The sequence below is a fragment of the Malus domestica genome, chromosome 13, assembly GCF_042453785.1.
Source record: "Malus domestica chromosome 13, GDT2T_hap1".
NCBI classification, from domain to species: domain Eukaryota; kingdom Viridiplantae; phylum Streptophyta; class Magnoliopsida; order Rosales; family Rosaceae; genus Malus; species Malus domestica.
This window is the reverse complement of record NC_091673.1, coordinates 35,564,349-35,590,000: the sequence shown is the minus strand read 5'-3', so window position 1 is coordinate 35,590,000 and position 25,652 is coordinate 35,564,349. Positions and strand designations below refer to the sequence as shown.

Sequence of the window (25,652 nt, the reverse complement as noted above, 5' to 3'; positions counted from 1 at the left end):
TAAAAAAAATGATATTATCGGCGATATTTCGCCGATAATATCGATTTTTAAGACATTGTTACAGAGAGAGATTGTTTCTTCACGATTTTGAGGTGGAGTGGGGGCCCAAATGGTGGAGAAATTTTTCCAGGTAACCGGCACTCAAGCTGATATGGAGTTCCTAATTAAGGCTGGTAAAAGGGTAGTGTTTATCGCGTTCGTGTCATTTTTCATGTAACACTGTTATCCTAACGGGTCGTGTCATGTCATACTCGTTATTTTAACGGGTCCTTAACAGGTCAGGTTATTTTACCCAACGGGTAAAGTGACCCAACCCGTTATGACCGGTTAAGAAAAATATTTGTTTTTCTTAAATTTGCACATATCACACATTGTCACATAAATATTACTTCAAACCATTAAAACTAGACCCGGTAGTTTCTGACATGACACGAAAATAACGGGTTTTGAGTCAACACGATAACTTATCGGGTCATTATCGAGTGACCCGTTATACACGAGGGTAACACGTGGGTAACCTATTTCGACAGGTTAAGAAAAAATTTATTTTGATAATTTTAAAGTTTAATTACTAAAAGATTTCTTATAAAATACAATAGCCATATTAATATATACAATATATTTTATATTAAATATATAATTTTGTATTATTATTCTATATAAGTTTAAAAAAAAGTTTTAGTCATTATTTATTTTTATTATAAGAGTTCCTTATTATCATTACTAGGAAAAATTTTACTTAACATGTTGTTGTCCAAAATTAAAATAAAATAATATAGTATTTGTCACAGCCCGTATCGAAAATATATATCGAGGACGTAAAATGACGATGCTACCCTCTATGTTACTTAGGTGGGTGTGTGATATACTATATTCATAATGTTTATTTTCCTAAGTTTGGGAAATTTTATTAATTAAATGTGGGATTGTTTGTGTGGTTAGGGAGTTAGGAAAGAAATGGATGGTGTGGATTTGTGTTGGACCACACACACACACTCCCTGCTCTCTCTCCCTTCCCCCGTGCCTTCTCTCTCTCTTTTCCCTCATGACTCTCTCTCACTCTCTCCCTCTCGAAGTGTACGGCCTCACCCAAGAACCCTTTAAACTTCGCAGATCGAAGCAAATAAGGTATGATTGTTCATCCTTTTGATGTTCTGAGTTGAATGGTACTAGTTTTAGGAAGTGAAACCCCAACCCCGAAAATGTGCACTGTTCATGCACACGTGAAATCTTACATTTCAGGGAATTTCAAGCTCACAGTGAGCTTAAGGACATCCTCACGAGCTTCGGGGTACTTCGTTGGTAACATTTGGACGTCGGAGGACTGAGAATGGAGTCTTTCAAAATTTGCCGGATTATCTTGCTTCCCCAGGTAAAATCTAGTGGATTTTAGACCTTGAAACTAGTCCATCGTGATTCTACATGTTGAGGGCTTCAAATTGATATAAAATTCGAAGAAAACAGTTAAGAAACGAAGGAGAACAAGCGATTACAAAATTTGCCCAAAATCCGGGCGCCGAAAAAACCAGTCCGGCGAGCCCAGGGTAGGAGACGACACGCGCGGCGCGTGGCCTGCGCGTAACCGCGCATCTGGCCGTGCCTTGGCCGGCGCGTGGCGGCGCGTGGGGCTTCCAAATTTTTTTCTAAAAATTTCTCGACGTCCGTGACGTCGAGTAGGTCGATGTGGTATATTCATATACCCAAATTGAGCACCGTATGAGAAGTTATTTCGAATTGTTGGTTATGTGTTTAAATTAACGTTTTTATAGTTGTTTCGCATATAGGTGACACCTATCCCGAGGACGAGCGCATCCAGGGACGTCACGGGGGTTACGACCCATCGACTTACTAGTGAGTGGACAGTTTTGTTTTCGTATTACCTATATACTACTGTTTTTCCCAGAAAATGCATTTATATGAAAATATGTTTTAAAATGTCATGCATGCAATCGATGAGATATTTGAATTGATAATTGATGCATATATATATGAATTGACGCGGTGGACGCACAGGTGAGTTTTTACATTATTCATACGATTTATTTTTATGTGAATTGCATTGGAAGCTCATAACCTGCACCCTAGGTGTTAGTGCTTATATTATTCACCACACCGCACGCTCGCCTTGGATCCAAGTAGGTGAATGTCGCACAGACCATGTGAGGGTTCCGACATGCTAGTCGTATAGATCACTAGGTGTGATTCCGACTAGTGGGTGACCTTAGTTATACGCGCCGATGATTGATGAGAGAAGCACTAGAGCGTATTCTTACACCTTTCATCGTACAGACTACCTTACGTAGTTCCGAGTGACGTGCATAGTAGGGCCGTATAGGTCACTGTGGTGACTCCGGCTGAGTGGGATATTGAGCTATAGAATCAGCCATACAGGACCACTGTAGGGTCTCCGGTTGATTTATTATTTCACCTGATTTATATTGATGCATTCATATTATATTTTGGCATGGCATGGCATATTCTTTCTTAAAAGCGTTGAAGGATTGGGATTTGAGCTTTTGGTGATATATCTATATATTTTTAAACTATATTTCTGGGAAAGTATACAGGTTTTACGGTGAGGGGTTAGAAATGTTTTAAATGAAATGTTTTGGAAAATCTTTGGTTTTACTGACCCACTCATCTTTGTTTTGCGCCCCTCCAGGTTCTAGTTAGCAGTTGGTGGCTCGCGAGGTCTTTTTCGGCGTTCTGACAGACGTTCTGCATGTAGGACTCACCTACGGGTGTTGTACTTTTAATTATAGTCCTACTGGAATGCACTTGATACCTATGCTCTGAATTCGTGTGTTTTACTTTATAACTCACTCTTTTATGCTAGTAGGTTATTACTGCTAGTGGTTGGTTTAAATTCCTTCATATTTCTATTATATCTTACTTCCGTGTCGCACTTTTGGCTACGTCACGATCACGTGACGACCAGCACGCCTTGATTCTAGGATCAGGGTGTGTCAGTTATGTATCAGAGCCTAGGTTACAGTCCTATATAATTGTTAATGCTCTAATGATCTTTTGATGTTTTCTGTCAGAATTATGCTGCCTCGTAGGGAATCCCGCAGTACTTCTGAACCTAATTTCCCTGATATTACTCAGTTAGGGGAAGCAATGGCCCATGCTTTTTAGAATGCAATTCGTCCTCCTCCTCCTCCTCAGAGGACACCCTTGGAGACTATGTACAATTTGAAATTGGATCGTTTTATGGGTAATGAGGGTCACAAGGGGACAGAGAAATGGCTAGACCATATTGAGAAGACGTTTTAGGTGATGCAAAGTCAGGGGAACTTTCCTGCTAATAGGTGGGTTGAGACCACTACCTGGTTTTTGGGTCTAGAGCCGGCAGGTTGGTGGAGGAATCAAACTCAGTTTATGTCCCCAGAAATGGCAGCTGATTGGGAAGTATTTAAAGAGAATTTCAAGAAAAGATTTGTCCCTCCAGAGTACATCGATTGCAAGAAGCATGAGTTTACTCGATTGAAGCAGAGGAATATGTCAGCGCATGAGTACTACAGAAAGTTTACTGATTTGTCTCGTTATGACCCTGATACAGCTGGTAATCAGGTAGAGATGCTTCGACGTTTCAAGTTAGGAACTAAGAGAAAATGGCGGACTTTTGCCAGTGCACTTCCCTGCGCCGATTATCATGAGTTTTTCGAGATTTTGGTTAGGATGGAGGACTCCGACAATCTTCCTAGTGATAGTGAGGATGACGAGGGCAAGGATGATGGTCAGAAGAAAGATGATAAAGGTAAGGGTATCTCCATTCCGGGACCTCGTAAGACGCAGAATTTTAAGAAAAGTGGAGCAAGTTCGAGTTCTTCTAGTGGAGGATATAGTATTACTGGCCCGATGAGAGGTGGTGGAAGATTTTCTGGTGGACCCAGATTTCAGAGGCAGAGGGATTCCGGTGGTGCTGGTGGTTCTGGTGCTCCGTGGTGCCGCCATTGTAATTTTCGTCATCATGGTGAGTGCAGGAAAGATGGTGGTGCTTGTTATACTTGTGGACAAATGGGACATCAGGCTTCTCAGTGTCCCCAGGGTCAGCAGAGAACTCAGCAGACCACTATGCCACCTCTAGCGTCGATTCAGCAGAGCTTTGGACTAGGCAGTTATGGCCAGTCGGGTCGCGGTAGTGCTTACCACTACCAGAGTGATGTTGCTCCTTATGCTTCCGGACCGAATCAGTATTCCCAGGACCCTTATTTTCAGAGTGGGTATTCCCAAGACCTTGGGGGTTATTCTTCTTATTCTTCCATGCCAGCTGGTGGATCTCAGTGGCATCAGGGAGGTCAGCCCCATCAGGGGTAAGTTGCTGCTGGTGGTGCAGGATCATCTAGGCAGTCCAATCAGTCAGGCCAGGGACGTACTTCTCAGGGGCGAGATAATCAAGGCAACAGAGGTCGTGGTGGACGACAGCAAGCTCAAGGACGTGTTAATCACATCTCACTGCAAGATGCTCAGAACCATCCAGATTTGATCATGGGTACGTTAAATGTTCTTGGTCATTTTGCTAGAGTTTTGATTGATTGTGGTGCTACGCATTCTGTGATTTCTCATACGTTTGCTCAAATGACTCAACCTCACCCTTCACCTCTAGGATTTGATTTAGAGTTTGCCATGCCTAGAGGAGATAAGTGCTATGTTGATAGTGTGTATCTTGGGTGTCCAGTGTTGGTAGAGGGCGTAGTTATGCCAGCTAATCTTATTCTGTTAGATATTGTGGATTTTGATGTGATTCTCAGAGCAGATTGGTTGCATTATAATCATGCCCATATTGATTGTTATGGGAAATCAGTTACTTTTATCGCCCTGGACTACTCGAGGTTACTTTTGTGGGTGAAAGAAGTGGGGTGAGACATGGCGTTATTTCTGCCATAAGAGCAAGGAAGTTATTATCGAAAGGTTGCCAAGGATATTTAGCACATGTGGTGTTAAATGATGTTGTTCCTAGCAGTGTGGAAGAAGTTGGTGTGGTCAGGCATTATCCTGATGTATTTTCTGATGATTTGCCGGGATTGCCTCCAGACAGAGATGTGGAATTCTCTATCGATTTGCTTCCAGGTACATACCCTATATCTTTAACTCCATATAGAATGGCTCCAGCTGAGTTGAGAGAATTGAAAATTCAGTTACAAGAATTACTTGATAAGGGTTTCATTCAACCTAGTTCGTCACCTTGGGGAGCTCCAGTATTATTTGTGAGAAAGAAAGATGGAACTCTGAGATTATGCATTGATTATAGGCAATTGAACCGGGTAACGATTAAAAACCGTTATCCATTGCCTTGCATTAATGATTTGTTTGATCAGCTGAAAGGTGCGTGTGTATTCTCTAAGATTGATTTGAGATCTGGTTATTATCAGTTGAAGATTAAAGATGAAAATATACCTACGACAACTTTTAGAACCCGTTACGGACATTATGAATTTCTGGTGATGCCATTTGGGTTGACTAATGCGCCTGCAGCTTTCATGAGGCTAATGAACGAGGTATTCCAGCAATATCTTGATAAATTTGTCATTGTTTTTATTGATGATATTCTGGTATACTCTAAATCTAAAGCAGATTATATTCGACATCTTAACTTGGTATTAAAGAAATTGAGGGAACATCAGTTGTATGCCAAGTTCAGTAAATGTCAATTTTGGTTGACTGAAGTGGCATTTTTGGGGCATGTTGTATCGGCACAAGGAATTCAAGTAGATCCTCAAAAGATAGCAGCAGTGGAGAATTGGGAACAACCTCGAACCGTCACTGAGGTACGAAGTTTTCTTGGTTTGGCAGGTTATTATCGACGGTTTGTTCAGGATTTTTCTATGATTGCTTTGCCGTTAACGAAGTTGACCAGGAAGGATGTTAAATTCGAGTGGGATGAGAATTGTGAGCGGAGTTTCCAGCAATTGAAATATTGCCTCACTCATGCTCCAGTATTGGTACTTCCTGATGATAGCGGTAATTTTGAGATTTACAGTGATGCTTCCTTGAATGGTTTGGGATGTGTTTTGATGCAGCATAATAGAGTGATTGCCTATGCTTCTCGACAGTTGAAGAATCTTGAAAGGAATTATCCTACTCACGATCTTGAATTGGCAGCCATTGTCTTTGCTTTGAAGATTTGGAGGCATTATTTATATGGTGAGAAGTGTAAGATCTTCACTGATCACAAGAGTCTCCAGTATCTATTTACTCAACATGATCTTAATCTTCGTCAGCGAAGGTGGATGGAATTGCTAAGTGATTATGATTGCACTATTGAGTATCATCCGAGTCATGCTAATGTGGTAGCTAATGCACTGAGTAGGAAACCTCAAGGTCGACTCAATGCTTTATATGCCTGTCGTGTTCCCCTTCTTGTAGAACTGAGGGCAACTAGAGTAAAGTTGGAGTTGGAAGATCGAAGGGAAGCTTTTCTTGCTAGTTTTCAAGTCAGGCCAGTTTTGGTTGATCATATACTCGAAGCTCAGATGGTGAATAAGGAAATTCAAGAAATGGTTCAATTAAGAAATGAAGGGAAAAAGAAAGACCTCAGGATTCGAGAATCAGATGGCATGCTTATGCAGGAGAACAGAATGTATGTACTAAATAATGAGGAATTAAAGAAGGAAATTTTGGATGAAGCGCATTGTTCAGCTTATGCGATGCACCCAGGAGGAACTAAGATGTATCATACCATTCGACCATTTTACTATTGGCCAGGTATGAAAAGGGAAATTGTAGAATATGTAAGTAGATGTATTATTTGCCAGCAAGTCAAAGCAGAAAGGAAGAAGCCTTTTGGGCGAATGCAGCCACTTCCCGTTCCTCAGTGGAAATGGGAAAATATAACTATGGATTTCGTTTATAAGCTTCCTCGTACACGAAATGGATTCGATGGTGTTTGGGTGATTGTGGATCGACTTACCAAGTCAGCGCACTTCATTCTAGCGAGGGAAAAGTATCCTCTGAATAAATTGGCTAAGTTGTTCATCACGAAGATTGTGAAGTATCATGGAGTTCCAGTGAATATTATTTCTGATCGAGACCCAAGATTTACTTCTAAATTTTGGGTGGCTTTTCAAGAAGCTCTTGGTACGAAATTGCTTTACAGCATTGCTTATCATCCTCAACTGATGGGCAATCAAAGAGGACTATTCAGACGTTGGAGGATATGTTGAGATCTTTAGTGTTACAGTTCGGTGATTCCTGGCATGATCGCCTAGACTTGATGGAATTTGCCTACAATAATAGTTTTCATTCGAGCATTGGTATGTCACCATTTGAGGCACTTTATGGTAGGGCGTGTCGTACGCCATTGTGTTGGTCTGAGGTTGGTGAAAGAGTGTTAGAAGGCCCAGAGATTGTGGATGAGACTACTCAAAATATTCAGGTGATTAAGTCTAACTTGAAAGCAGCCCAGGATCGGCAGAAGAGTTTAGCAGATAGACATGCTACTGATCGAGTGTATGATGTGGGTGATTGGGTGTTTTTGAAACTGTCACTTTGGAGAGGTGTGGTACGATTTGGAAAGAGAGGAAAGTTAAGTCCTAGGTACATAGGGCCTTATGAGATCACATAGAGGATTGGTGAACTTGCTTACAGATTGGAGTTGCCTCCGGAGTTATCTAAGGTTCATAATGTGTTCCATGTCTCTATGCTTCGACATTACATTTCTGATCCTTCACATGTGATCCCTCCTCAACCGCTAGAGATTAATCCGGATTTGACGTATGATGAGGAACCAGTCACTATCTTGGATTGGAAAGATAAGGTTCTAAGGAATAAGACGGTGAGCTTGGTGAAGGTGTTGTGGTGGAACCATTCTATAGAAGAAGCTACCTAGGAGACAGAAGATCGAATGAGAGAGATGTACCCAAGGTTATTCTATGGGTATTAAGCGGTTTATTTGGTTGTGGGAATTTCGGGGACGAAATTCTATAAGGAGGGGAGATTGTCACAGCCCGTACCGAAAATATATATCGAGGACGTGAAATGACGATGCTACCCTCGATGTTACTTAGGTGGGTGTGTGATATACTATATTCATAATGTTTATTTTCCTAAGTTTGGGAAATTTTATTAATTAAATGTGGGATTGTTTGTGTGGTTAGGGAGTTAGGAAAGAAATGGATGGTGTGGATTTGTGTTGGACCACACACACACACTCCCTGCTCTCTCTCCTTTCCCCCATGCCTTCTCTCTCTCTTCCCTCACGACTTTCTCTCACTCTCTCCCTCTCGAAGTGTACGGCCTCACCCAAGAACTCTCTAAACTTCGCAGATCGAAGCAAATAAGGTATGATTCTTCATCCTTTTGATGTTCTGAGTTGAATGGTACTAGTTTTAGGAAGTGAAACCCTCGGAATCGTCGTGAAACCCTAACCCCAAAAATGTGCACTGTTCATGCACACATGAAATCTTACATTTCAGGGAATTTCAAGCTCACAGTGAGCTTAAGGACATCCTCACGAGCTTCGGGGTACTTCGTTGGTAACATTTGGACGTCGGAGGACTGAGAACGGAGTCTTTCAAAATTTTCCGGATTATCGTGCTTCCCTAGGTAAAATCTAGTGGATTTTAGACCTTGAAACTAGTCCATCGTGATTCTACATGTTGAGGGCTTCAAATTGATATAAAATTCGAAGAAAACAGTTGAGAAACGAAGGAGAACAAGCGATTACAAAATTTGCCCAGAATCCGGCCGCCAGAAAAACCAATCCGGCGAGCCCAGGGTAGGAGACGACACGCACGGCGCGTGGTCTGCGCGTAACCGCGCGTCTGGCCGTGCCTTGGCCAGCGCATGGCGGCGCGTGGGGCTTCTAAAATTTTTTCTAAAAATTTCTCGACGTCCGTGACGTCGAGTAGGTCGATGTGGTATATTCATATACCTAAATTGAGCACCGTATGAGAAGTTATTTCGAATTGTTGGTTATGTGTTTAAATTAACGTTTTTATAGTTGTTTCGCATATAGGTGACACCTATCCCGAGGACGAGCGCATCCAGGGACGTCACGGGGGTTACGATCCATCCACTTACTAGTGAGTGGGCAGTTTTGTTTTCGTATTACCTATATACTACTGTTTTTCCCAGAAAATGCATTTATATGAAAATATGTTTTAAAATGCCATGCATGCAATCGATGAGATATTTGAATTGATAATTGATGCATATATATATGAATTGACGCGGTGGACGCACAGGTGAGTTTTTACATTATTCATACGATTTATTTTTATGTGAATTGCATTGGAAGCTCATAACCTGCACCCTAGGTGTTAGTGCTTATATTATTCACCACACCGCACGCTCGCCTTGGATCCAAGTAGGTGAATGTTGCACAGACCATGTCAGGGTTCCGACATGCTAGTCGTATAGATCACTAGGTGTGATTCCGACTAGTGGGTGACCTTAGTTATGTGCGCCGATGATTGATGAGAGAAGCACTAGAGCGTATTCTTACACCTTTCATCGTACAGACTACCTTACGTAGTTCCGAGTGACGTGCAGAGTAGGGCCGTATAGGTCACTGTGGTGACTCCGGCTGAGTGGGATATTGAGCTATAGAATCAGCCGTACAGGACCACTGTAGGGTCTCCGGTTGATTTATTATTTCACCTGATTTATATTGATGCATTCATATTATATTTTGGCATGGCATGGCATATTCTTTCTGAAAAGCGTTGAAGGATTGGGATTTGAGCTTTTGGTGATGCAGAACATCTGTAAAGTATACAGGTTTTACGGTGAGGCGTTAGAAATGTTTTAAATGAAATGTTTTGGAAAATCTTTGGTTTTACTAACCCACTCATCTTTGTTTTGCGCCCCTCCAGGTTCTAGTTAGCAGTTGGTGGCTCGCGAGGTCTTTTTCGGCGTTTTGACAGATGTTCTGCATGTAGGACTCACCTGCAGGTGTTGTACTTTTAATTATAGTCCTACTGGACTGCACTTGATACCTACGCTCTGAATTCGTGTGTTTTACTTTATAACTCACTCTTTTATGCTAGTAGGTTATTACTGCTTGTGGTTGGTTTAAATTCCTTCATATTTCTATTATATCTTGCTTCCATGTCGCACTTTTGGCTACGTCACGCTCACGTGACGGCCAGCACGCCTTGATTCTAGGATCGGGGTGTGTCAGTATTTGTATAGGAAGACATACATACAAGTATGAAAAATGTGAAAGAATATATAAACACTCATGATTTACACTTACATTATCGTTTAGATTTTTAAAATCCTTCAAACCTTCATGAATAATGTTTTTTATTTGATGGAAAAATTAATAATAATTATTGTAGAAGTGTAAAAAATGTAAAAAAAAAAAAAATGCAATCACTCATAGTGACAAACTTTACAACTTTCATGAAGGGGTCAACTTCGAAATACAACCCTATAATTCATAAACCTTAAATTTATATTTAATAATCGATTGTCATTTATGTTTTATTCTTCTTATTGAATTTCAATTTTTAAATTTTCATTTTTGAAAACATGATCATATGGCGGATGTAAGGAGAAGAACGGTTCAGATCTTTGATATCACATTTCGATATTTACGGTTAACTGAAATATGAGTCAATATCATATAGTTTGTAGAAACTTTATAAACATCAAGCAATATTTTCACTAACCGTAAAACTCTAAATATAATATCAACGATCCAAACCGTTCATATTCCTGCATCCTTTAATAGATCAAGTTTTCAAAAAAGAAAATCTGAAAAAACAAAATTTGATGAGAACAATGAAGCGTAAATGTAGACAATAATCAACAGTTAAATTTTGATCTATGATTTATATGATTATAGTGGTGAATTTCGAAGTCTTCATAAAAGTTGTAAAGCTTGTCATTACAAGCGTTTATATATTTTTTTCTATATTTTTTACACTGCTACATTAATTAAAAAACTATTAAAGACTTTAGGTAAGTGAAAATATACTTAAAAGAAAAATGTGTTTTATATTTTGGATGTGACAATATGATATGTATATACTTTTAGTATTATGTTTTTCATTTGATTATTTATTGGTTTAAAATATATTTTTCTTAACGGGTAACGGGTCGGGTTATATTACCTGTTAATATTATCGGGTCGGGTCATTTTACCCGTTTATTTTAACGAGTGTTACACGACACGACCCTTTAAGATATCGGATATGACGTGAAAACGACACGAACACGGAAAACACGACACAAATGATAGGTCTAATTAAAACACATTTGTTGTTTAAATTCTACATCTACACTTGAAAATAAGAGCCTAATAAACAAACCCATACACTACTAGTCTATTACAAAATATTAAATGTGCAAGGATAATCAAAATGAAAGAGTTTTTGTTTTCAAGTTTGTGAAGCCTTTCTCAAAAGTTTAAACCTTGCCAATAGAACTCAAAGCTTGCATGTTATTCCTTTTACAAAATCCTCAATTTTCATCGATCATCATGACATAAGATTTTGTGGTATCTACTAGTGTAAATATTTTAAATTGAAGATCGAATTTATTCATTGTATTCATATAGGGTCAAGGAGTGTATGTCACATCCCGGCCCGGGGCGGATCACTTCTCGAGCCAGTTCCACCACCGTAGCACGATATTGTCCGTTTTGAGCTTACCATTCCCTCACGGTTTTGTTTTTAGGAACTCACAAGCAACTTCTCAGTGGGTCACCCATCTTGGGAGTGCTTTGGCCTCATTTTCGCTTAACTTCGGAGTTCCTACGGAACCCGAAGCCAGTGAGTTCCCAAAAGGCCTTGTGCTAGGTAGGGATGAGAATATACATTTAAGGATCACTCCCCTGGGTGATGTGGGATGTTACAATCCACCCCCTTAGGGGCCCGACGTCCTCGTCGGCACACTTCCGGCCAGGGATTGGCTCTGATACCATTTGTCACATCCTGACTCGGGGTGGATCACTTCCCAAGCCAGTTCCACCACTGTAGCACAATATTGTCCGCTTTGGGCTTACCATTTGACATCCCACATCGCCCAGGGGAGTAATCCTTAAATGTATATTCTCATCCCTACCTAGCACGAGGCCTTTTAGGAGTTCACTGGCATCGGGTTCCGTAGGAACTCCGAAGTTAAGCGAGAAGGAGGCCAGAGCACTCCCAGGATGGGTGACTTACTGGGAAGTTGCTCGTGAGTTCCCAAAAACAAAACCGTGAAGGAATGGTAAGCCCAAAGCAGACAATATCGTGCTACAATAGTGGAACTGGCTCGGGAAGTGATCTGCCTTGGGCCGGGATGTGACAGTGTAGCTATCAAAAATCATCAAAATCGGAGTTAAAATAACCGTTAAATCGTGATTTTTCGTTAATAACTGTCGAAAAGTTTTGTCCTGTTACTTGATCTCTGAATGTTTGTTTTTTGCAACTTTTGGCGTATGTGATCTTGAAGTGTATACAAACATGTTTGACAGTTGGATCGTTGAAACTAGTTTCGTAGAATTCGTATCCCATCAAAACAATAGATTCACTAACACTCAAGAGTTTATTCATACTTTCATTAAGTATAACATAAGATTTTGTGGTTTCCACTAGTGTAAATATTTTAAATTGAAGATCGAGTTCATTCATTGTTTTCATATAGGGTCAAGGAGTGTAGTTATAAAAAATCATCAAAATTGGAGTTAAAATAACAGTTAAATCGTGATTTTTCGTTGATAATCGTCAAAAAGTTTTTTCCCGTTACTTGATCTCTGAATATTTTTTTTTTTGCGATTTTTAGCGTATGTGATCTCGAAGCATATACAAACAAGTTTGATGGTTGGATCGTTGAAATTAGTTTCGTAGAATGTGCATCTCATCAAAACGATAGATTCACTAACACTTAAAGAGTTTATTCATACTTTCATTAAGTATAACATAAGATTTTGTGGCATACACTAGTGTAAATATTTTAAATTGAAGATCGAACTCATTCATTGTATTCGTATAGGGTTAAGGAGTGTAGTTGTAAAAAATCATCAAAATTGGAGTTAAAATAACCGTTAAATCGTGATTTTTTGTTGGTAACCGTTGAAAAGTTTTATCCCGTTACTTGATCGTTGAATGTTTGTTTTTTACAATTTTTGGCATATGCGATCTTGAAGCATATACAAACAAGTTTAATGGTTGGATCGTTGAAATTAGTTTCGTAGAATGCGTATCCAATCAAAATGATAGATTCACTAACACTTAAGAGTTTATACCTACTTTCATTAAGTATAACATAAGATTTTGTAGCATACACTAGTGTAAATATTTTAAATTGAAAATCGAATCCATTCATTGTATTCATATAGAGACAAGGAGTGTAGCTGTAAAAAATCATCAAAATCAGAGTTAAAATAACTGTTAAATCGTGATTTTTTGTTGATAACCGTCGAAAAGTTTTGTCCCGTTACTTGATCTCTGAATGTTTGTTTTTTGCGATTTTTGGTGTATGCGATCTTGAAGTATATACAAACAAGTTTGACGGTTGGATAGTTGAAAGTAGTTTCGTAGAATGTGTATCCCATCAAAACGATATATTAACTAACACTTATAGTTTATTTATACTCCACTAGTGTAAAATTGAAGATCAAATTCATTCATTGTATTCATATAGGGTCAAGGAGTGTAGCTGTAAAAAATCATCAAAGTCGGAGTTAATATAACCGTTAAATCATGATTTTTCGTTGGTAACCGTCGAAAAGTTTTATCCCATTACTTGATCTCTGAATGTTTGTTTTTTGCGATTTTTGGCGTATGCGATCTTGAAGTATATACAAACAAGTTTGACGGTTGGATAGTTGAAATTAGTTTCGTAGAATATGTATCCCATCAAAACGATATATTAACTAACACTTAGAGTTTATTTATACTTTCATTAAGTATTATCCACTGGTGTAAATATTCTAAATTGAAGATCGAATTCATTCATTGTATTCATATAGGGTCAAGGAGTGTAGCTGTAAAAAAATCATTAAAGTCGGAGTTAAAGTAACCGTTAAATCATGATTTTTCATTTATAACCGTCGAAAAGTTTTGTCCCATTACTTGATCTCTGAATGTTTGGTTTTTGCAATTTTTGGCATATGCGATCTTGAAGTATATACAAACATGTTTGACGGTTGGATCGTTGAAACTAGTTTCGTTGAATGCGTATCCCATCAAAACAATAGATTCACTAACACTTAAGAGTTTATTCATACTTTCATTAAGTATAACATAAGATTTTGTGGTATATCCACTAGTGTAAATATCTTAAATTGAAGATCGAGTTCATTCATTGTATTCATATAGGGTCAAGGAGTGTAGTTGTAAAAAATCATCAAAATCAGAGTTAAAATAACTGTTAAATCGTGATTGATAACCTTTGAAAACTTTTGTCCTGTTACTTGATCTTTGAATGTTTGTGTTTTGCAATTTTTAGCGTATGCGATCTCGAAGCATATACAAACAAGTTTGACGGTTGGATCGTTGAAATTAGTTTCATAGACTTCGTATCTTATCAAGTTCAATGGTATATATATTTATTAAGTAGATTTAAATTTATTTATTTTGTACGTATAACATTTAAGAAATTGAATGGTATGTATATTTAAGCCGATCCAATAGTCACCAATTTTTAATATTTAATTTAGTGTATATATATATATATATAATTATAGTTTTTAGGCCATCTCCAACTGAATGGTCCATAGGATCAGAGGGCCGAAAATAGCCTGAAAACCGTCTCCAACTGAGGGCTAGGCCAGAGGGCTGTGGAATCTGAGAGGGCCCTTCAGAATCGGAAAGGGCTGGAGGGCTGGAGGGCTGCCAGCCAACCAGCTCATGGCTGGCCAGAAAAAATGGAAATCCTGTTGGTTCTAATCGACAGGAATACGTTCATATTACTTAATATAAATGTATTACTGTCGGTAGGAATTCTTTGAATTTTTTTAACAGTTTTATTATTATTTTTTATTCACAAATTTTTTCCTATAACTTCTATTTTTCATATTTTTTTTAAAATCTATTTTTTTCCTATAACTTTTATTTTACAAAATTTGTTTCATATATATTTTTTTAAATTCCATTTTTTCCTATAACTTATATTTCACAAAATTTGTTTCATTTTATTTTAAATTCTATTTTTTTCCTATAACTTCTATTTCACAAAATTTGTTTCATTTTATTTTAAATTCTATTTTTTTCCTATAACTTCTATTTCACAAAATTTGTTTCATTTTTTTTAATTCTATTTTTTTTTTCTCCTATAACTTCCTAATCCATTATACAACATTAAATTAAATTAAGTAACATAAAACAATATTAAACAATATGAAACAACATTAAATAACATTAACCAACATAAAAATTATACCACATAAAAAAACATTTAACAACATGAAACTTAAACAACATTTAAGTTGTAGTTTTTAAATAATAAATTATGTTTGGCCATTTGGCCCTCGGTTGGAGACGGTTTTTTGTGACAAGGCTAAAACGAGCCATTTGGCCCTTTGACCCTCAGTTGGAGACGGAGGCAAATATGATCATGTACTGTTCATTAAAATATTAATATCTTGGAGGGCTGGAGCCCTCTGGCTAGCCCTCGGTTGGAGATGGCCTTAGGGGTATAAAATTGTTAAATTAATATATATATATATATATAATTATAGTATTTTTTTGGGGTTATAAAATTGTAAAATTAATATTTTGCTTATTGTGTATTGTGATATTCACGTGTATACCTGAACAAACCCGTTATCTTAACATGTGCTTATTGGGTTACCCGATAATGACTCGATTCGTTATCGTGTTGACCCAAACAGTTGTTAATTTTATGTCGTGTCGTGTTGGATTATCGGGTCGTGTCAGGAATTGCCAAACCTATTCCTAACCAATATGTAATTGATACCTGTAAATTTGGATCTTTCAAATAAAAAAAAAATACCACATGTGCTATTTAAGTGAATTATGATTTATCTTATTAATAAATGCATTTAACTTTCTGTCAATCATGCTGGAGTGACTGTAACTTGGAAAAATTTCTCCAAATGGTGCATCTTTTTTAGTGCTTTCGAGTGAACTGAAATTCCATTCCGATATTTTGACCAAACACAAAAAATTCGATTGCGATAGATTCTACACGGGTTGGCTGGGGTTTTTATTTTTATATATATTTTTTTAACAAATGATATTATCTACATTAAGAGAGAGGTTGAGCTTAACCTTATTATGAGCTAGTAATAATATAGTTCAAACTTGTCTTTAGTGAGAATCGAATCTAAGATCTCTCACTTACAAATGAAGAGGAATATAACTAGACTATAGTATTAAGTGGCGGTTGACTCCTTTTTTAGTTAATTCTCATTTTATTATTTTAAGTATCGGAATTTTCAAACTTTCATACGTCAATTTTGTTCGTCTTAGTTTCATATTTAAGGTGAGGATTGTGTGATGTTTTCATCAAGGGCAGAGCTAGGATTTTTTTCGTGGGTGGGCTAGTTGAAAATGGTACCATAAAATCATATGTTTATTTTTCTGCTTATATAAAATATATAATAATCAATATAAAAGAACAACAATATAATATAAACTATTCCCAAAATTATAACCCTAACTGATAAATTCAAGGACCATATAAATAATTAACTTACTAATTAAATCAAGAATAAGTAAATAAAGAGATTAAGAACGTACCAAAGGTGACATTCATTGAAAAATTGCAACGGAAAGTCAGGAATTGCTGAGATAGAGATTTAATTGTGTATTTAAAGAACTTATTAATCTTTTCTTGAGTAAGAAGCACAGAGGCTAAATTACATAGGGTAAATGGTTGTTTTCTTTAAAGAATATAATAAAGGGGGTTCTGGAGATAGAACTAATTCATAATTTTCAGCATAAAACTATTATTTACTACCTCTCATCTACTAAATATACATTAAATAATAATATGTATTGAAATTGAGTAGGCTATAAGCATGAGTTTACAAAAGAATAGATCTATTCACAAACCCATTTTTACTTCCAACACAGCCTTATTAATATTTTGTCAGTGATCACTTTCAATTCATTCGATCCGAACAACCGACAATTAAGAGAAGTGTGTAAGAAATAAAAATGAGTACATGAATAACACTAACCTTACAGAAAACCTCCCTAGGCTACAACCCACCTTAGCCTTGTGGGTGGCTACGCCATTGGTTTTCATACTTCTATTAGCTTTTCCCTCAAAATCTTCATTAAACTGTGATGTAGCAAATGATCAACGTTGTCATTCTGGGGATTGAATAACAATGTCGACATCGGTTGATGTTGCAATACTAGAGTCGTTGAAATACATCGTCTAGTAGTTTTCCTGCATCTGGACCATGCCAATTTCGACGTTTTCGCCTCCAAACCATAAGGGGTAGGATGTTGAGCAAGGAAATCGACCAAAGCCTATCATTTGACGGCTTTTTGGGGTACATACTGGATAGTAAATTCGGATAATGCTACTATTTATTTACCAATACGGTCACTGACCACTGGCAAAGTAAGCATGTACCAAATGACATCGGTTTGTGTGATAACCTGGGTCACCGAAGGGAACATGTAATGGTGAAGTTTAGAAGCTGCAAAAAACAAAGTCAGACAAAGTTTCTCGACAATTGTATAGTTGATCTCGTCCAAATTAAGATTGCGGCTGAGGTAAAAAAGGGCATGTTCTTTGTAGCTCTCATTATCCTGAGCAAGGAGGCAACCGATGGGTTCTTTGATAGCTAACAAATAAAGCTTTAAAGGCTTTCTTGGGGGGGGGGCATCAAAAGTGGTGGGTTAGCAAGAGAAACCTTAACTTATTCGAATGCGTTAATAGAAGGTACCATTTTATTCGAGATGCAATCCAAGATGGAACCATTGATCTTATATAATGCAAAACAGAAGATCAATTGGATGACATATTGATAGGAACATATTTATGCGACTTAGTTAGCTTGTTCTTGTGCATTTATGTTGTTATTTCTTAGTTGATTTAGTATTTCAAGCCATTTTCGTGTGGTTGTAGGTACAAAGGGTTAAAGAGGCAAAGAAGTGCATTTTGGTGCCTTTTGGAGCAGTTTTGGGCATGGAATGGATATCACATGCATGGAGCAAAGTGGTTGGATGAAAATAAAGATCTAAAGAAGCTAGGAATGTGCCAAGGAGAGGAAGAAAATAAATTGAGGACCAAGGAAGACAAGGAAACCATTAAGAATGAGGAAATACTAGTCAAACTTGCCTTATCTTGTCGTTACCTTTCCTAATCCTAAATTACCAAAGTTTCAGTCACACGAAGGGTTCCTAAATACTTTGGGACATTTCATTACATATTCTACAAGTCCTAAACTTGCCTTAAAAGTCCAAGCCATACTATCCTTCACCATTTCTCTTCCTTGTCGTGCAAGGGAGCCATCCCTTTCCTATTTTCTGCCATAAATCACTCCAATTTCCACCCATGTTGTGCACATTTATCCATGTTCCCTCCTTGCACTCTTTTGCTGCACCATTCCATTTCCTTTCCTTTGTCTACCATGTGCAAAATATCCTTTCACCTCCTTGCACTCATTGATTCACCACTTACTCACTTTTCCACCCATGCCATGCATAATCATCCTTGTCCCCTTCATGCACCAGATTTCTTGCACTCATTTCATACACCATTACTCAGTATCCCTCCATGCCGTGCACCACCCTTGTCTCCTTCATTATTTCTGATTTCATGCACCAATACATTGAATCATTGCACTCAATTGCTGCACATTCCCTGTCCCTTTCACCCATCAGATTTCATACAACTTTTACCTCCACTACATGCACTCATTGATGCACCATCCACCACCTTTGGAATCCCATGCCGTGTATCATGACTCTTGCTACACCTTTGACTCATTTCGGCACCATTCCACGTTCCTTTCTTTTCTCTACCATGTGCACAATCATTCATGTTCCCTACTTGCATTCATAGCTGCAACACCACTCCATTTTACCCCCATGCTTTGCATCATCACTTCACCTTCACTTTTGAATCATTTCAACACCACTCCATGCACTCATTGCTGCAACACCACTCCAGTTTACCCCCCATGCTTTGCATCATTACTTCATTTTTACCCTTGAATCATTGCACACACCACCATTTTCCCCTCATTGCCATGCACTTCCTCTATAAAAGGAAGTGTGTGTGGCAGCCATAGAGTTTAGTTTTTGCTTGATCGTTCATCCCCATTTCAATACAACGTTCATTCAAACACATCCATTCATCTTTACATCAATTCCTCCATACAAACAAACCTTCAAACACTCACTAACACCTTGTGCCATAGCAAAGGAAGGGAAGGAAAGTGCTTGGACCTGCTTGCTGTCCAACTTGGATCGTTGGAGTGTTTAGGTGTTTTCTTTCTTTTGTTTCCAATGTTTAAATTCATTTTCTTTCGTTTTGTTGTGAACATGAGTGGCTAAACCCCTCTTAGCTAGGGGTGATTTCAAAGCCATGATTATGTGTGTAATATGATTTGATAAATTCCAGTTATGAACTCTTGAATCGTGAATGCAATTGGCTTAACTATTTGATTGATAACTTATTTGTATTTGTTGATTAAGGGTCGACACTTAATTGGCATGCATAAATCCGATGCTAGAATATAAGAAAGTTTCACATGATCGGTACAAACTTATATTCATAAGTAGTGGAGGTCGCTTATAAACGATCGCGTTAAGTTTAATTCTAGCGTGAGTGACATGATGTCATAGTTGCAAGTGCTTTGTCAATGCTTATGATTTTCATTAAACGTAATGACCTTTGATTGTATCTCTATTATGATGTCATGTAGGGAACTTTTGAAGAATGTTTTGGGTTGTCGAATGATGTCATCCAATCCAATAAAACAAGGGAAATCTGAGGGTTAACTAGTGATGTCATAGTTAATTTGGGGCATTGTCGTTCATAATTCAATGAAGTAGTAACTGGAAATCGAGTCGTTTGCATACATGTCATGTGTGGAGAAAAAGCCTCTAGCTATCCCATCCATCATCTTATTTCTCAAATTCGTTTTACAATCTGTCTAGTTTTTCATACTTGTTTGTTTGTTTCAACTTCATCCAAATCAAAACCCCCCTTTTAGTTTCTTGTTTCAAAGTGTTTAAAATCTGTTTTGTTTGTGTTTTTTATTGTTTTAGGTGAAGCCAAAACCTAATTTTCGTTCAAAGTTGTGTTTAGAGTCAGAAACTGCCCAACAAGTGTTTTTAGGCAGTTTTGAGTGTTTTTAAGTTGTTTTAAGTCTTTTGAACCTGTTTTGAGTCCCTTGAGTCTATTCAAACGTTTTTAACTTTGTTTTTAATATTTTTGAGTCAGTTTAGAGGTTATTAGCAAGCCCTCCTAATCCTCGGTCCAGAACGATCCCTACTTATACATATACAACAATTGTCAAAAGAGGGTTTAATTTGTGTGTTAAGTTAATTTTCGCATCAAGTTTTTGGCGCCGTTGCCGGGCTTGTTATTTCTTTTTGTTTATTTTCATGTGTTTTTATTCCTAGTTGCTGACTTTACTTGTTTTCTTGTTTTAGGTGGTTTATGACTCGAAGTTTTCAACCTGTTCATAAGCACATCCTTGACTTTGACGACGATTTTGAATGAACTTTGAGATGAGAAAGGAATCAACAAGAACCCCAACCATCTCAACCTGCACCAGATCTTGAAGAAGACAAAGTAGAAGAGCAAGAGGAGGCCACATCAAGGACTTTTGAAGAAGTTCAAGATATGGCAGTAGATAATCGAACAATCAAGGAGCTTTCGCTTCGGGATTGGACAATGCTCTGCCTTTATGCATTCAATATCCAAGGGCGGCCCAAAACAAGACCGACGAGTTCGAATTAAAGTTCAGTTTATTGCACCATATTCCTAAGTTCCATGGGTTGTCCATGGAAGATCCTAATATACATTTGAAGGAGTTTGAGGTTGTTTGTTCGAGAATGAACTCTGTGAATGTTGATGGGAGCATTCTGAAAATGAAGGCTTTTCCCTTTTCTCTCTTGGAAAAGGCTAAATATTGGTTGTATGAACTAGCCCCCGGAACTGTCACATCATGGGAGAGTATGAAATGGGCATTTTTGGAGAAGTTTTTCCCAACTTCTCGAGTCATTCTACTACGCAAAAGGATTAGTGGCATTCAGCAAAACCAAGGTGAATCATTTCCTACTTACTATGAGCATTTTAAAACCCTTGTTGCTTCATGTCCACAGCACCAAATGAAGAAGGAGCTTCTTCTTCAATATTTCTACAAAGGGCTTTTACCAATTGAACGCCAAATGCTAGACGCCTTAGCGGGAGGAGCTTTGGTGGACAAAACAGCCATGGCTGCCAAGACCTTAATTGCTAATCGAGCATTGCATGCTCAACAATATGAAGGCGTTGGTCAAAGAGACAACCCACGGCATCAACAAGTTAATGAGGTAAGTGCTATTTCCGAACTTCAAAATCAAATGGCTAATCTTACTACTCTTCTTTCACAGGTGGTTGAAAAACCAAAAGAACAAAATGTAGTTGCTTGTGGCGTGTGCTCAATGAATGGACATCTCACGGATAAGTGCCCTCAATTGATTGAGAACGGAGGGTGGGAATCTGCCAATGCCGTGGGTTTTGGGAGTCAAAACCAACCAAGGAATGATCTGTTCTCGAATACATACAATCCAGGCTGGAAAGATCATCCAAATTTCAAATGGAGGGAGCCCCAACAAACCCAACAACAAAGTGTATTCAAACAGCAACTTCTGGGATTCTACCAAAGGCCGTATGCACCCACACAACCCCAAACACAACCTACCCAAAATAACTCAGGTTCGTCTTTTGATAATGCTCAAGTTATTCAGTTACTAACTACGTTGGCGAAGGGTCAGGAAAACCAAGCCAAAGATATGCACAGTTACGCCAAGGAAGTGCAAAATCAAGCTCAAGAGGTAACTGAATTAAAAAGACAAATGGGACAAATGGCTGAATTCATGGGGCAATTTAGTAGAGAATAAGGTAAGTTACCTAGTTCAACAGATGTGAATCCAAAGGAAGGCTTCAAATCTGCCAAAGCCATCACCTTGCGAAGTGGAAAAGAAGTTGGATCTGATCCCAACCCATCTAAATCCAATCAAAAGGAGGACGAAAAGATGCAATATGAGGAGAAGGAACAAGGCCTGCCCTTGACAAGGATTGAACAAGCTTTGCTGCAGCCACATCCACACCTTAATTCGACCACCAAAGGTAAGTTGAGTTCAAATTCCATGACTTCTAATTCCATTCCACCCAATGCACCATTTCCTCGCAGTTTTATGCAATCAAAGAAGGATAAGAGTGACAAAGACATCCTTGACACATTCAAAAAGGTGCAAGTCAACATTCCACTTCTAGATGCAATTAAACAAGTCCCCAAGTATGCTAAGTTCCTGAAGGAGTTGTGCACTACAAGGAAGAGGGCTTCGAACAAAGAGGTGGTAAGGGTAAGTGAGAATGTCTCAGCTGTGTTGCAATGAAAATTACCTCCTAAGTGCAAAGATCCCGGCAGTTTTACAATTCCTTGTGTTATAGGAAATACTCGCTTTGAATCTGCCATGTTAGATCTAGGTGCATCAATAAATGTCATGCCTTATTCAATATATGCATCTATGAACTTGGGAGAATTAAAAAATGATGGAGTGATCATTCAACTGGCCGATAGATCTAATGTGTATCCGAAAGGTGTTTTGGAGGATGTTTTAGTGCAGGTGAATCATCTAGTCTTTCCGGCAGACTTCTATATGCTTGAAATGGAAGACTCGAACCATTCCCCTCAATTACCAATCTTACTTGGCCAACCATTCATGAAGACTGCCCGTACAAAGATAGATGTATTCAAGGGAACATTGACCATGGAATTTGATGGGGAAGTTATTGATTTCAATATTTCTGATGCTAGGAGATATCCTCATGATGGTCACTCTTGTTTCTCTATTGATGTGATTGACTCTTTGACGTAGGAATTCCTTGATCATTTGAATGAGGATGCACTTGAAAAGACTCTCACGCAAAGCATTCGACTCAAAAACGAAGGGTTAACACTTAGGCATGCACACGACAACAACAAGGAACACCTTGCCGTGCCTATTCAAGAAGAATTGGTGTAGATGGTTGCTGCCCTAGAGTCAAATCCAAGGCATATTGGTAAGTATCCTAACCTAATTTCAATTCCCATTTTGACTAACAAGTTGCTTCCTTCTGTAATCCAGCCACCTTTCCTAGAGCTTAAACCATTGCCTAGCCATTTGAAATATGTGTTTTTGGGAGAACAAGAGATGCTGCCTGTCATCATCTCTTCTTCACTCACTGCATAAGAGGAGGACAAGTTGGTGAGGGTGCTTCGGGAATACAAAACTGCCATTGGGTGGACATTGGCCGATATCAAAGGAATTAGCCCTACCACTTGCATGCATCGAATACTCTTGGAAGAAGGAGCCAAACCATCTAGAGAAGCACAACGTCGACTCAATCCACCTATGATGGACGTTGTGAAGAAGGAAATCATCAAGCTACTAGATTGTGGAGTGATTTACCCAATTTCTGATAGCCATTGGGTCTCGCTGGTCCAAGTTATTCCTAAGAAGTTCGGAGTCACTGTGGTAAAAAATGAAGATAATGAGCTTGTGCCCACCCAAATCCAAACCGGATGGAGAGTTTGTATTGACTATCGGAAGCTCAACGCTATGATAAGAAAAGATCACTTCCTGCTACCCTTTATTGATCAAATGCTGGAAAGGTTAGCCGGTCATTCATTTTATTGTTTTCTTGATGGTTATTCGGGTTATAATCAGATTGTGATAGCTCCCAATGACCAAGAAAAGACTACCTTCACATGTCCCTTTGGTACCTTTGCTTATCGATGCATGCCATTTGGGCTATGCAACACCAGCCACATTCCAAAGGTGTATGGTAAGTATTTTCTCAGAATTTGTGGAAAAGATCATTGAAGTGTTTATGGATGACTTTAGTGTTTTTGGTGACTCATTTGATGCATGCTTGAATAATCTTACTTGGATCTTACAACGATGCATCGAAACTAATCTTGTCTTGAATTGGGAAAAGTGCCATTTTATGGTAAAACAAGGTATAGTTTTGGGGCATATCATATCAGAAAAAGGGATTGAGGTTGAGAAATCTAAAATAGATCTTGTACGTCACTTACCCTCTCCCACTTTGGTGAGGGAGGTTCGTTCTTTTCTTGGCCATGCAGGATTTTATAAGAGATTCATCAAGGATTTCTCAAAAATCGCCCAACCCCTTTGCAGTTTACTCCAAAAGGAAGTAGCCTTCGAGTTCAACAAGGAGTGTGAGACCGCTTTCAAAACCCTCAAGGACATGTTGACTTCGGCCCCCATCATCATGCCACCAGATTGGAGCCTTCCATTTGAGTTAATGTGTGATGCATCCGACTATGCCATTGGTGCTGTTTTAGGCCAAATGAGGAACAAACAGCCCCACGTCATCCATTACGCTTCCCGGACCCTAAATGATGCTCAATTAAATTATTCTACCACTAAGAAAGAACTTCTTGCAGTTGTCTTTGCTTTAGATAAATTTCGTTCATACTTACTTGGCACTAAAATGATTGTATATTCTGACCATGCAGCGTTGAAGTATCTTCTCACCAAGAAGGAGGCCAAACCAAGACTGATTAATTGGATGCTCCTATTTCAAGAGTTCAACATTGAAATAAGAGATAAAAAAGGGAGTGAAAACGTGGTGGTTGACCACCTCAGCCGTTTGGTGCACGAGGAGGACTCCTTACCCATCCTAGAGACATTCCCTGACGAGCAATTGCTGTCCCTAGAGGTAAGTGAGCCCCGGTATGCTGATTTGGTCAATTATTTAGTCACAAAACAAGTTCCTAGCACTCTAGATAAATACAAGCGTGATAAACTCAGAAATGATGCACGATTTTATATGTGGGATGATCCATATTTGTGGAAGTATTGTCCTGACCAGATTATTAGTAGATGTGTGCACAATTCTGAGTTTAATTCAATTCTTGCATTCTGCCATAGTTATGCATGTGGGGGTCATTTTGGCACCTAAAGGACAGCCCTTAAGATTTTAGAGAGTGGTTTCTATTGGCCTACATTGTTTAAGGATGCTAGAACATTTTGCATAACTTGTGATAGATGCCAAAGAACAGGTACAATAAGTGCCAAGGACCAAATGCTGCAAACCCCCATATTTAATGTGGAGATCTTTGATGTATGGGGTATGGATTTCACGGGACCCTTTCCGCCCTCATATGGTTTTACTTATATTTTGCTAGCCGTTGATTATGTGTCGAAATGGGTGGAAGCTAAAGCCACCCGTACTAACGATTTTAGAGTGGTGGCAGATTTTATCAAGGCTAACATCTTTTCCAGATTTGGCATGCCGAGGGTGTTCATAAGCGATGGAGGCTCCCACTTTTGCAATCGCACCATTGAGGTGCTGTTTAAAAAGTCCAATGTGAAGCATCAGGTTTCCACGCCATACCACCCTCAAACAAGTGGCCAAGCTGAAGTCTCGAATAGAGAAATCAAGCAAATCTTGGAGAAGACTGTTGGGCCAACTCGGAAGGATTGAAGCTTACGTTTAGATGATGCACTGTGGGCATATCACACTGCCTACAAAACACCTCTAGGGATGTCTCAATTTTGACT

The 25,652-nt window shown here is 38.5% G+C and overlaps 1 protein-coding gene across 1 annotated transcript; it reads left to right on the top strand.

Moving 5' to 3' along the window:
• Window positions 1–3,393: 3,393 nt before the first annotated feature.
• On the top strand, window positions 3,394–25,196 carry LOC139190963 (uncharacterized). Its single transcript, XM_070811456.1, has 10 exons — window positions 3,394–4,300; window positions 4,682–4,862; window positions 4,967–5,073; window positions 5,479–5,555; window positions 6,225–6,583; window positions 8,418–8,466; window positions 21,846–21,911; window positions 22,014–22,206; window positions 24,605–24,807; window positions 25,137–25,196. Exons 1-10 carry the CDS (start codon window positions 3,394–3,396, stop codon window positions 25,194–25,196), a joined length of 2,202 nt encoding a protein of 733 aa, XP_070667557.1.
• The last annotated feature ends 456 nt before the right edge of the window (window positions 25,197–25,652 follow it).